This window comes from Cebus imitator, unplaced genomic scaffold, assembly GCF_001604975.1.
Source record: "Cebus imitator isolate Cc_AM_T3 unplaced genomic scaffold, Cebus_imitator-1.0 Scaffold828, whole genome shotgun sequence".
Taxonomy (NCBI): Eukaryota; Metazoa; Chordata; class Mammalia; order Primates; family Cebidae; genus Cebus; species Cebus imitator.
Window position 1 is genome coordinate 105896 of NW_016108143.1, and position 13212 is coordinate 119107.

Genomic DNA, 13212 nt, shown 5'->3' on the forward strand with positions numbered 1-13212 from the left:
CTTGGAAAAATAAACTGTTGGCAACCGTATGCCAGTTTCTCAACTTAAAAAAGTTTTACTGATCTTTGAAATCTAAAACTGTTCCCTCCTGTAGGAGATTTAAAAAGTAAAAATCTAAAACTCTGAGAACCAGTGCCTTTGGTTGTTAGAAGTCAGTGTGATAGCTGTTAACAATTAAAGACTCTCTAAGAGTTTCCTAATTACATTTTATTTATAGTTTTATTTATTTTATATTTTTATTTTTTTACTTTAATGGAGTTCCACTCTTGCCCAGGCTGGAGTGCAGTGGTGCCATCTTGGCTTACTGCAACCTCTGCCTCCGGGGTTCAAGTGATTCTCTTACCTCAGCCTCCCAGGTAGCTGGGACTATAGGTGCACCACCATGCCTGGCTAATTTTCGTATTTTTAGTAAAGACTGGGTTTTGCCATGTTGGCCAGGCTGTTCTTGAACTCCTGGCCTCAAGTGATCTGCCTACCTTGACTTCCCAAAGTGCTGAGATTACAGGCATGAGCCACTGTGCCCTGCCCGCTTAGTACGCTAATAGGCAATTCCATACATACCCTTTGCCTGTACTGTCACCATTTTGCTTGCTGGGTTCCAGCCTCAAGTCCAACCCCCTTTTCTAACTTCTAAACAAGTATATCCAGTTGCTTACCAAATTATCAGATAGCCATGCTAGTTGTCTCACACTTAAACTAGAAAAAATTCTAATTTGATCTTAAGTATGTGAGATGAAGTAGCTTAAGTCCTAAATCACTAAGATTTCATCAATTTCAAGTTGGTGGGGGCTACGTCATGTATTTCTTTCATCATCATTAGTCCTTAGCATACTACAAAGCACATAGTAAGTGTTCAGTAAGTACCCTTTGGTTGCTAAAGTACATTTTTAAAAATTGAATACAGGAAGATATTAAAAGGCAAGAATTGCAGATCAGCAGTAAAAATTTCATAGTTACTATACAGGATAAATGAGCTGCTTTTTGAAATATCTGAACATAAGCTAAACATTTTTTTGTTTTTTAAAAATACATTTTCAGCCAGGCATGATGGCTCATGCACTATGGGAGGCCAAGGTGGGCTGATCACTTGAGATCAGGGGTTCAAGACCAGCCTGGCCAACGTGGTAAAACCCTGTATCTATTAAAAATACAAAAAATAGCTGGGGATCGTGGTAGGTCACTGTAGTCCCAGCTACCCAGGAGGCTGAGAGAGGAGAATCGCTTTAACCCAGGAAGTAGAGGTTGTAGTGAGCTGAGATGGCACCACTGCACTCCAGCCTGGGTGACTTGGAGCAAGACTCCACCTCAAATACATACATACATACATAAATAAGGCAAACTGAAAATTTGTCTGAAAATGTTCTATTTTCAAAATTATGTTAGTGTGATCATTTTCTGCTTAAAGTTTAATTTTCATAGCAATAGGTTAGGATTTAGTGAGTCTTTTTTTTTTTTTTTCTTTTTATCCTGTGTAGAAATGCTTTACTTTCTTTTGAAGCATATTTCTCAGGTTCTTGATAACACATTTCTGACATATAGACAATTGTGTATCTTCCTCCCTCCCTACTTTTTTCTACCTTTGTGTCAATTCTTATCTAAAAAACTAAATAGGATTCACCTAGCATCTTTATTCTTTGAACTCAGGATGTTTTTTGTGCTGTGATTGTTGAGAATGTTTTTACCTATACTTTATCCTATTTAAATCTGTAGTTGGAAATATTTGTTGTACAGTAGTTTCCTGGTTTGAATACTGGCTATACTGCTCATAGGAGATAAGCAGCACCTTCTAACTTGAGAGATAGTGAATACTTGTAGGATAACTTATATTTTAATATCCAATTATGTAGTTGATTCTCAACACTGTCAGACACATTTCCCTGTTCCTGTCAAATAGTTTATAAATACTCCTTCCTTTTTTTAATCCTGAAATAAAATTTAAATGACTTATACAAGTAATTTTTTAAAAAATGCACATTACCATCCTAACTGTCATATGAAGAAAAAATAAATGAATACATTTATATTAAATACAATCTGTTTCAGTATGTAAATAATCATGACTACACTAGACATAATGAATAATCAGATGCTGAAGTCATTGTGAATGCCCTGGCTCTAAAATATACTGCTAAAAATATATGTTATAATGACTCATAACATTTTCAGCTGGTGATGGGATTGTCTAAAACAGTAAACACCACTTCATAAAAGTTCTGACAAAAAGTATAATCTTTCTTCAGTTTGTGTGGTATTGAAGATTTCATACCTTCAGAAGATTTCAGAACTACGTAAAAGTTCTGATAAAAAAATATAATCTTTCTTCAGTTTACATGGAATTTTCCAGGGATGCAATTATATGGTAACTGCATCCCTGGAAAATTCATAAATCCATACAAAAAGTTTTTGTTTATATTTAATTAGAAGGCTTGGATTATTTCAAAGAGATTTTATCAAACTTGGCATCTGGAAGTTGTGATGCTCATAGGACAGTTCTTCATTGGCAAGACTCTGCAGTCCTTTGCAGAATGTCTAATACTTCTGCCTCACCCGCCCAGTAACTAAATGCCACTGGCACCCCCAAGTCATTGTGAAAATGAATACCAACTTTATTCCTGAAAAGTTCCCTCGAAGTCCATCTTCCTTTCTTTGGCTCATTCTCCAAAAAGGAGTTTTGACTTTGAGGCATACACCTCTTAGCTATAGCAGAACTAGTACATACAGTTTTTTATATGAGAATAGGGAAACACACTTTAGCAACCAATCAGAAAATGATAGATGGATAGGAAAGCCTGTAGAACACATCATTATTCAGGACCATCATTTCAGTAATATCATTTTGGTTGGTTTATCCAATTTAAATTCTTTATATTGCATTTTACGTATATGATAACAGGAACAGCATATACTTTCATTGTATGTGAGAGCATTATATATTTTGAGAAACATTAAAAATGTTTATGATTATGGCAAGATGAAAAGTAGGATAACTAGATTGTGGTGAGACTGGTACAAGGTAGTTGATTTTTGTTGTTGCTGCTGCTGTTATTTATTTAGTAACGGTTTCCTGGTTCAGGCGTTACTGAAAACGGTTTCCAGCATATAAAATTTATAGCACAATTGCGTATTTTCCATCCATCTTTTTTCTTTTTCTTTTCTTTTTTTTTTTAACTTTTTTAGTGTTAATTCTTGTCTAAATAACCAAATAGGATTCACCCAGCACTTCTTTTTTCTTTACTTCAGTACACTTTTTAATGGTGTTTAGAATTTTGTGGTGTATGTTTGTGACTCGTATTTTTTTAAATAGTAAACTTTGAAGATATTGTGAAAAAGGTATGTTTATTCACTGACCACATCTCCAGCATATTTGCAGAGTTGTAGCCAGCTATTGCCTATATACCAAAGAGGATTTAGAAAGCCATTTTCACTGCTGTTTTTGTTTATGATTGTTGGGGAAGAAGGAGGAAGCTCGGAGTGTTTTAGAAACCTGAGTAGAAATGTCTTTTTACCCATTTATCTTCAATCTGGAAACTGCAGCTGTAAAACTGACTAGTTTCACTCCTTATCCAGACAGTGGTTAACTGGATAGACAAAGTAAACTCAAATTTAATGTTCTTGGTTATGGAAACCTTAAATTCTCCCTTACTAAAACCTGTGATCTGTAAATTTGATCTAAACTAAAACAACCTTACACATTTATTTTTATCATAAATACCTCTGCGTTTCCATACATGGAAACTACCACTGCAGCATATAAAGGGATATTTACTATTATGGCTTAATTATGGCCAAATTGGATTTGCCTGATCCAGAAAATCCACGGTGAAGTCCCAAATGGATGACATTGAGTTTTTAAAATTGTGTGAAATATACATAATATAAAATTTACCATTTTAACAATTTTTAAGTGTACAATTCTGTGGTATTCAGTATATTTGCATTGTTGTATAATCATTACCACCATCTGTCTCTTGATTTTTTTTTTTAATCTTCTCAACCTGAAACTCTGTGCTCATTAACTTGCTATTCCCTTCCTTACTCAACCCCTGGCAACCACCTTTCTGCTTCTGTCTTATGAATTTAACTACTCTCACTCATTATATAAGAGGAATCATATGATATTTGTTATTTTGTGACTGGCTTATTTCACTTAGCAAAACGTCCTTAAGGTTGATACTTACTGCATCATGTGCCAACATTTTCTTCCTTTTAATGCTGTTTAATATTTCATTGTATGTATAAACCATATTTTGTTGATTCATCAGACGAACACTTGGGTTGCTTCCATCTTTTCACTATTGTGAATAATGCTGCTATGGACATGGATGGAGAAATACTCTTCAAGCTCCTTCTTTCACTTCTTTGAAGTATATACCTAGAAGTAGAGTTTTGGATCTTGTAGTAATTCTGTGTTTAATTTTTTGAGAAACTGCCATACTGTTTTCCATAGTAGCTTCACCATTTTACCTTCCCTCCAGCAATGTACAAGGGTCCGAGTTTCTCCACATTTTTGCCAATACTTATTTTCTGTTTTGTGGGTTTTTTGAATTTTATTTTGTTTTTGTAATAACTTTCTTAATGGATGTGAAGTGTTATCTCCTTGTGGTTTTGATTTGTATTTTTCTAATGGAAGTTGATTTCTTTGACATTCAGGAATGTCAAAGTTTACAGCTTACAACAACTGTAAAACTGTAATAAATAGCTTTGATAAGAATAAGACAAATCTAGGAATACCAGAATAAAAAGTTTCCTTCTAGCCCCTCTTATGCTAGTAATGGTACATTTCACTCTACAGAATAACTTTCAATTTTTTTTTCATTTCCAAATTAAATATCATAAAAGTTAAAATCAGTTTGGCAGACATTTGTTTTTTAAATTATTTTTATTTTTATTTTTTTGAGGCAAAGTCTTACTCTGTTGCCCAGGCTGAAGTGCAGTGGCGTGATTATGGCTCTCTACAACCTTGACCTCCCGGGCTCAAGCAACTCCTGCCTCAGCCTCCCAAGTAGCTGGGACTATAGACAGGTGCTACCACACCCGGCTGATTTTTCTATTTTTTGTAGAGACAGTTTCCCCATGTTGCCCAGGTTGTTCTCAAACTCCTGGCTCAAGTGATCTGCCTGCCTTGGCCTCCTGAAGTGGTAGGATTACATGTGTGAGCCACCATGCCTGGCAGACATTTATTTTCAGTGATATTTTATTTTTATTTATTTTTGAGACCGAGTTTCGCTCTTATCACCCAGGCTGGAGTGCAGTGGCGTGATCTCGACTCACTTGCAACCTCTACTTCCGAGGTTTGATTCTCCTGCATCAGCCTCCCAAGTAGCTGGGATTACAGGCGTGTGCCACCCCATCCAGCTAATTTTTTGTATTTTTAGTAGAGACAGGTTTTACCATGCTGGCCAGGCTGGTCTCACACTCCTGGCCGCAGGTGGTCTGCCCACCTTGGCCTCCCAAAGTGCTGGGATTACAGGCGTGAGCCACCATGCCTAGCCAAAAGAATCTTGCAGTCTGGAGGGAGAGTTAGAACAGAGACAAACAAATACAATTCGGCGAAAGTAAATCCATACTGGGACTGTATAAAAGATTTGGTGGGAGTAGTACCTAACACATGCCTTCCTTTGTCTCTGAGGAATGAGGGACATCAGCTAAAGCTCCACTGAGAAGGAAACTCTTAAGCTGAAAAATGAAGGATGAGTAGGCTTTTGCTGGAACCTGGGTTGAAATAGGAAATCAAGTTTGGGAAGTAATATTATAACCTATAAGAGATGAGCTACCTGTAGTAAAGCTTTGGCAAATTGTTTGAGAATTTTTGAGGTCTTTCTCTTAAGATTACTCTAGATTTTATATCCCACAGCTTGAAAATCCAGTACCAACCCACCCCTGCACAAAGCCAGAGTTCTTGGAAGACCAGACTGGTCTGATAGATGGCAAACAAACTAATTCTAAAGTGAAAGTTATGTAATGCAAAGCAGAAAGCTAAGATAAATTATTATAACTGTTTACGTTGTTAGGTGTTTTAACTTTACCGCCGTACTCTGGCCTTTTAACAGTGTCACATTATCTTACCCTGATGATACTTATATAAAGGTATATTTTACTGAATAGGTACATTTTATTGAAAGTTCATGTTTAGGAAACAGTAATTCACAATTAACTTTGTAGATTTTAATAAAAGACATTAAATAATTCCTCCCCAGAAGCCTTGGTATTTTTTTCCCTAGGCATTTTCATGTGCCTATATACTTTGAAACATAGCCAACAAAAATCACTTTCTGTCATTTATGTGATCTAAATAAAATTCTGTTCATTTATTTTAATAACTGAATGGTATTACAGTTTTGACTCTGAAGCTGCTTTTTGTTTTTGTTTTGAGGTCTTTTGTTTGTTTTGATGCTTTTTCTTTCTGTCAGCAAATAAATCATATGTAGGAATGCTAGACGGCACTGTGAACTCTAAGGATAATGTTTTCTTAGTTATATTAAAGCAGTATGACTAATTATTCATAACTATAGATTTAGTCTCCTCTTAGCTCTTTTATTTGTAATGCTTATAGAATCTTTGGGATTTTAAGATAATAAAGAGGCTGATATATTTGGCCTGGAATTGAAAATGTTGAGATTCATTCCTAAGTGTTGTTTTATGCTAGAGACCTCCTCCGGAAATTGATATCGCTGTTTGCTGGTTTGATTTTTCCAGGTCTCATTCAGTTTGGTTACAAGAGGAGTCTCGTTCAAACAATCCTGTCCTGTGTATTAACAGTTCTCCCATCGTGAGACTTTTCCTCCTTTAAATACTAACCCTCACCCCCCCCCCCTTTTTTTTTTTTTTAGTACCTATGGCTTTAACATATGCTCACAATTCCAGTAACAAAAGAAAAAAGAGATTTTGAATTTCATAATTTTTAAGAATATAATAGCTTTTCAGTAGTTTAAATTTGTATGCCTACAGTACCTAAACTCTACTTTTTAGTAGATATTAACATAAAACCAGAGTGGGTGGAATGGCATTAATCTATCTCATTTCCTTTGCCCAGGACAAAGTAAAATGAGAGGAGAAAGGAGCAGGCAAGCATCAAGGCGTTGTGGGTGTGAATGAGTAGTCTGGGATGACAAGAGAAAATGTGTTATGTGTCAGAGGTTTCTGAACCTTGGCATGTAGCCTTGACCTAGTGATTAGGGAGTTCAGATTCTGTTTCCTCTCCAGTGACATAGAATTGCTGATAATGCTTGCCAAAAGTAGTGTGAAACTATGCTTGAACTTCATACTAACAATATAGTTACACAAATAATTTTGTTAAAGAAGATAAAAATGCTACTGAAACATAAAATTCTCCTGAGGTAGTTTTAAATATAGAATTTGAAGCTAGAGAACTAATTACAAAGCAAGATTTTAAGTTAAGTACTTTTAAACTTCTTTTCATCATGCAAAGCTCACGAAACCTATGCACACACTTATCAGAAAAATGCACATATATGCAAATTTGCACACAATTTCAGGGAGTCACAGAACTGAAGCCCATTTATGGATCCTGCTCTAAGTCAATTTCTTCATATTTGGATAGTTTTGTTCTTTTATTTAGGTTGTGGATAGTTTAATTTGTTGTAGCAAAGTCAATATTAATGAGCTGAAGCTATAGGTTTCATTTTCTTAAGGGACATTAGGCCATACTTATACTACACATATATTAAATTTTACTATTTTGCATACAAAAGAAAATGAGACATGTACATTCCCACAAAGGCATGCCATTGACTATAATATGACTGGATGATAATATGACTGGATGAGATAATGTGAATTAATGAAAAACCTCAGAATGCAAAAGTAGATATTATATCATCATTGGGAATATGGAAAACTTTGTCATCATTTTCCTTTCAGATTTGTCATATTTTAAATTGTGATATCTTGGAATATAGAATTACTGTATAGGATTTTAAAAATTCAGTTTATAATTGATTTTGGGGGGAACATTTAAAAATATCCTTTTAAAATAACTATAGAACCCTCAGGAGTTCCAGAATTTTAGTATGTGGTCACTGGTTCTAATCATCCAGTTGAGATAAATGGGAAATGATGGGCATTTGCTTCATGTAAAGTATATGCATTTATATGTTAATACAAATTCTAGTCATAACTGAGATGTTGTAGTTATCTTTGTTATTTTGGGTTCCTTGTTTTGTTTTTTGTCTTTTTAGATGTACATAAATTCCAGTGTTGGTAAGGATTTAGCAAAAAATTAAAATAAAATTCACTTTCAGTGGTTCTGAGTCTCAGTTGTCTTGACATTTTAAAGATTTATATATTGTTTCAGGCCCTGAAATTTACTTTCTTTTTTTTAAAACGCTTTATCCCAGAAGCTAAATTAGTGTTAAAGAGAAGTAATAATGTATTGGTAATATTTTATCTATTTTAATAGGCTCTTAAACAGATGTCCATCTGAATCTGTTGAGTCGAGCTGAAAGCAGAGTGATGCTGGAGAGAAAGATGACAGAAAGCATATTAAGAGGCAGGAGCTAGTGTATGGGGGGAGATGTTAACATAAGCTTACAAAGCAGATGCTGAATAAATATTATGCCTCATGCAGTGTAATGCTCCAAATACCTGTTTATAGGTAAATTTCCTGTGAACCTGTTTTGAGAAATAAAGCCATAGACTAAAGGAGTAAGCTTCAAACTATTTGTTCATTCATTTACCAAATTGTGAAAAAATTTAAAGATACCTTATTAGGAAAATAAATATTTATGCCACCATATAGTTTCCTTAATGAGACAGATTTTGAAGTCAGGCACATAATGCCATTTTCACATCTACAAAATGTGGCCATCACTATTGCAAAGTGTTGTGAAAGCAGGGTAGAAAATCATAGGACTTTAAATAGTCTGAACAAATAAACATGATTTTTATGATGCATACAAATGCATTTGTGCAGTCCTGTACTGTTGTTAAGATCACAGAATAAAAGTTTAAAACCAAGAATAATAACAGTTGAATAGCATACATAACACTTAATATTCTGATAGACTAAGCAAAATACCCCTCTAGGTTGCATGGGATCTCCGGCTACCTGTGTATGTCGGTGCTTAATGGAAATGTTACAGGGGATGCTAAGCATTGAATGGCAGCCGGATTACTTACTTAATAGGTTACTAAATTAGAGCCTTTACTAATGTCTAAAAATGGATCATCGTAGCTTATGAATATCAAGTTTTATTGACCTTTTAATAACTACTTAGTATTACTAGTAAATAGCCCATGACCACTATTTAAAAAAAGAAAGAACAAATCTAAGGAATTTTTAATCATTTCTTGTTAGTACCAAAGAAAGAAAGTCTTTCATTTGGATATTGCTTTCAGCCTCAGTGAGTTCCCAAAGTCTACCAAAAGAGTCTTTTTCTTTTCTAATTTTTCAAAAGCCTAGACAACATGCCAAATGTTAAAGGTGTCTTGAAGATTCACTTGCAACTGTGGAAGTTAGTACGGTCCTCTAAGAATAAAGTCTCAGTAGTCTTGTCATCCGTGAAATCTTTTCTACTGGAGATGATTACTTATAAGCCTTGGCAGATGGTTTTCTAAATTTGAGGTCAGGATATGAGTTCCTCAAGGCTAGGAATTACAGCATATTCATATCTATGTTTCAGTAAGTCAGTTGATACTATAATGGCATAAATAAGTGATTATGTGGAATGAATCTGGGCAAGACCCTACCTAATGTACTGTCAGTCATCTGGGAACGAAGCTCTGTGCAACCACGTGAGTCTGGGGATGGAAGAAGATGTGGCAGGCGCTTACTAGGCTGTAGCTACACAGGACTTTAGTATCACGGAGTAGAAATCCATCCTAAGAGAAGGCAAAGAGCCCGCAGAAATGAAGGGAAGGAATGCAGTAGGGAAAGAAACCTTGTCCTCAAATACTTCTCTAGGTCGTAGTGTTTTCTGACAGAAAATGAACTAGTTTCCATTACTAAAGGTATTACTTAATTAAGTTTCTGTCTAGAGATAATGTACCTGTTTACCTGGGAAAGAAAAAAATAGGTGGCATAGCTCTTCTAATTAAATAGATTGAATCTATATGCATTTTAAGGACAATAGTAATATATGTAATCTGACCAGCTAAATAAAGCTAACAATAAAGTGTCATAACTAACCTGGTTGACTAGTATTTCTTTTTCTCTTGCTTGGCTGGTCTTAGGGTTTTGACCCACCACATCAGAGCGACACAAGAACCATCTACGTAGCCAACAGGTTTCCTCAGAATGGCCTCTATACACCTCAGAAATTTATAGATAACCGGATCATTTCATCAAAGGTAAGAATTAAAACGTTTGTTATTAGGCTGGGTGCAGTGGCTCATACCCATATAATCCCAGCACTTTGGGAGGCCAAGGCAAGAGGATCGCTTAAGCTCAGGAGTTCGAGACCAGTCTGGGCAACATAATGAGACCTTGTCTGTACAAAAAATGAAACAATTAGCCAGGCGTGGTGGCGCGCCTGTACTGCCGGCTACTCTGGAGGCTGGCTTCAGCCTGGGAGGTCAAGGCTGCAGTGAACCATGATCGCACCACTGCACTCCAACCTGGGCGACAGAGTGAGACCAAGTCTAAAAAAAAAAAAAAAAATTAAAACTGTGGATATGGATCATTTTATTTTTAAAAGTGATTATGTGTGTTTGTATATTTATTTATATTCTTACAAACTGAAGAAAATGGTAGTTGATTTATCTTAACCAGAATTGTTAACCGTGAAATGAAAGGAGTTGCTACTTACTGATAACAGTAGCTAACATGCCAAAAATTGTTTTTAGTTGGTAGTAAACTAAGGAACTAATATTTACGCTATGTACCAGAAGCTATATTAAGTACTCCTCATATTATTTAATACTTACAACAACCCTATGAGATAGCTTTTGTGAAATCTGTTTTACAAAGGGATGTTATACTGCTTTTAAATCAGTTTCCTCAGTTGAAGTGCTAGGAAATTGAATAATTTTCCCAAGGTTTCTCACTAGTAAACGGCTAGATTGGAATTTAAACTCAGTTCTGCATTGCTGTAAAGCCTGCCTCCTCCAATCTTATCAGTCATTCGTACATATTTTATGGTGCCAAAGTACAGCTTCACTCGTATATGCTTCCTTATTTCATTTTTTTCTGTGGCATTTTTAAGATGTCATAGGTTATTCTGAAGCTGAAGATTATAGAATAGTGCTTTTCAGTAGACTTTTCTCTCATGATGGAATTGTCCAATATCATGGCCAGTAACTATACAAAGTTATCAAGGCCTTGAAATACAGCTAGTGCAACTCAGGAACTGAAGTTTAATTTATATTTTATTTAAATGTAGTGTGACTAGTGGCTACCTCATTGGACAGTACAGTTATAGAGGATAAAGTTTTCCTTGTATCGTAACTATTGCTTGAAAAGGCACCTTAAGAAGCATCTTTGCATTGCTCCTTCCCTCCCGCCCAAAGCAGCTAACATCTTTTCTCTAATCCTGACCTCGTCTTTCCCAGGGATGTTGTCTTAGGTCAGCAGTTCTTTGCCCTGCCCCATATTTCTGCCTTTACGTCCTTATGTGTGTGACATACCCTTAGTGAGGTCTCATTTTGGATGATGGTTCTAAAGCAGAAAGGAGGAGGAGAAAATGTCAGAATCTAGGGTAATGGATGAGCTTTAGCTTAGTGACACAGTTCTGAATAAATTATGCAAGAAATAAAAGCACTTGAAAACTTTAATTTTTTTTTAAACGGGGTATAATTTACATACAATAAAATTTATCAGTTTTAAGTGTAGAGTTTGATGAGTTTTGACAAACCTGACCACTGCCATAATCAAGATGTAGACTATATCCACTACTCCAAAAAATTGTTTCATTCCCTTTTGCAGCCAGTCCCCTTCCTCCTCACCCGCAGCGCTGCAACCACTGATCTGCTTTCTGTAACTATGGTTTTTTCTTTTCTAGAATTTCATATCATACAGCACAGTCTTTTGTGACTTCTTTTTTCGTAACATAATGCTTTTGAGGTTCATTTTTGTTTTTGCAGATATTAGTGTCTGTAGTTCATTCCTTTCTGGTGCGTAGTTTCGCCATCAGCCTGCGTTTGGATAGTTTATGTTTTGAATATAAGCCATTTTCTTTGTGTGGTTCTCTTACAGTCAGTGTTTTCCCCTTACATTTCCAGCTGCTTTTCCAGCCCTGAACTCTAATCTCTGTCACATTTTGTTGATGAGGCTGCAGTTTCCCCAGCTGTTTTGCTGCCATTGCTGTGTGTGGTAGTTGGATACGTCTCCAAGCTAAGAAGCCAAAAATTCACAATTTATTCTTTTTCCATTTGCAGTTTTTGAAATTAAACTCTCTTCCTGTTTCTATCTATATTTTGGACCTTTTCCAGGAATTGACATAGTTTTTAAAACGTAATATTTATAATTCTTATCTGCTGGGAGTTCACAGAGCCACTTCTCTGCCAATAGTGGAAACTGAGTGTCCTCTTGGAAAGCTTTTGGGATTAAATAACTCTCTTTATATGACTGTTTTTGTACACAGAAGTATTCGGTTTAATGTCCTTGACCATATTTTTAAAAATGTGAATGTTTAAAGAAATACCGCCTTTTAAAATTTTTACCGTAAATGAGGACTATCTCATTACTACCTATTACTTGTCTTATTATGCCACTGTTGCTTTCTTACACTCCTTCCAAAACAGATGCTATTCCACAAACTCACGTTGAACTTTCCTAGCACTATGCTGTTGCTTTGATTTCATGTTGTTAACCATAGTTTTTTAAATTAGATTTTATGTTTTTGTAGAAAGGTAGAATTCATGTCTTTGACCGTAATTGCAAGAATGTAAATATCTATACAGATATTGTCAATTTTTTCCTGAGTATAAATGAAGCCTGCCTCTCATTATTCTCATTTTACTACATTTTCACTCCCCTATTATTTTCTTGGTCTCCTTCCAGACTGCATGGTTTTCTTTTTTCCTTTTTTTCTTCTTTTTTGAGACGGAGTTTCACTCTTGTTACCCAGGCTGGAGTGCAATGGTGCGATCTTGGCTCACCGCAACCTCCGCCTCCAGGGTTCAAGCAATTCTCCTGCCTCAGCCTCCCGAGTAGCTGGGACTATAGGCGTGCGCCACCATGCCCAGCTAATTTTTTTGTATTTTTAGTAGAGACAGGGTTTCACCATGTTGACCAGTATGGTCTCGATCTCTTGA

General features: G+C 35.6%; 1 protein-coding gene across 4 annotated transcripts in view; it reads left to right on the forward strand.

Moving 5' to 3' along the window:
* ATP11B (ATPase phospholipid transporting 11B (putative)) overlaps positions 1–13212 on the forward strand; it is a 119095-nt gene that overhangs the window by 15685 nt on the left and 90198 nt on the right. For all 4 annotated transcript variants that reach the window (XM_017520383.2, XM_037735532.1, XM_037735533.1 and 1 more), the window contains exon 2: positions 10192–10308. In XM_017520383.2, coding sequence (XP_017375872.1) covers positions 10192–10308 — 117 coding nt within the window. The remainder of the gene's footprint in view (positions 1–10191; positions 10309–13212) is intronic.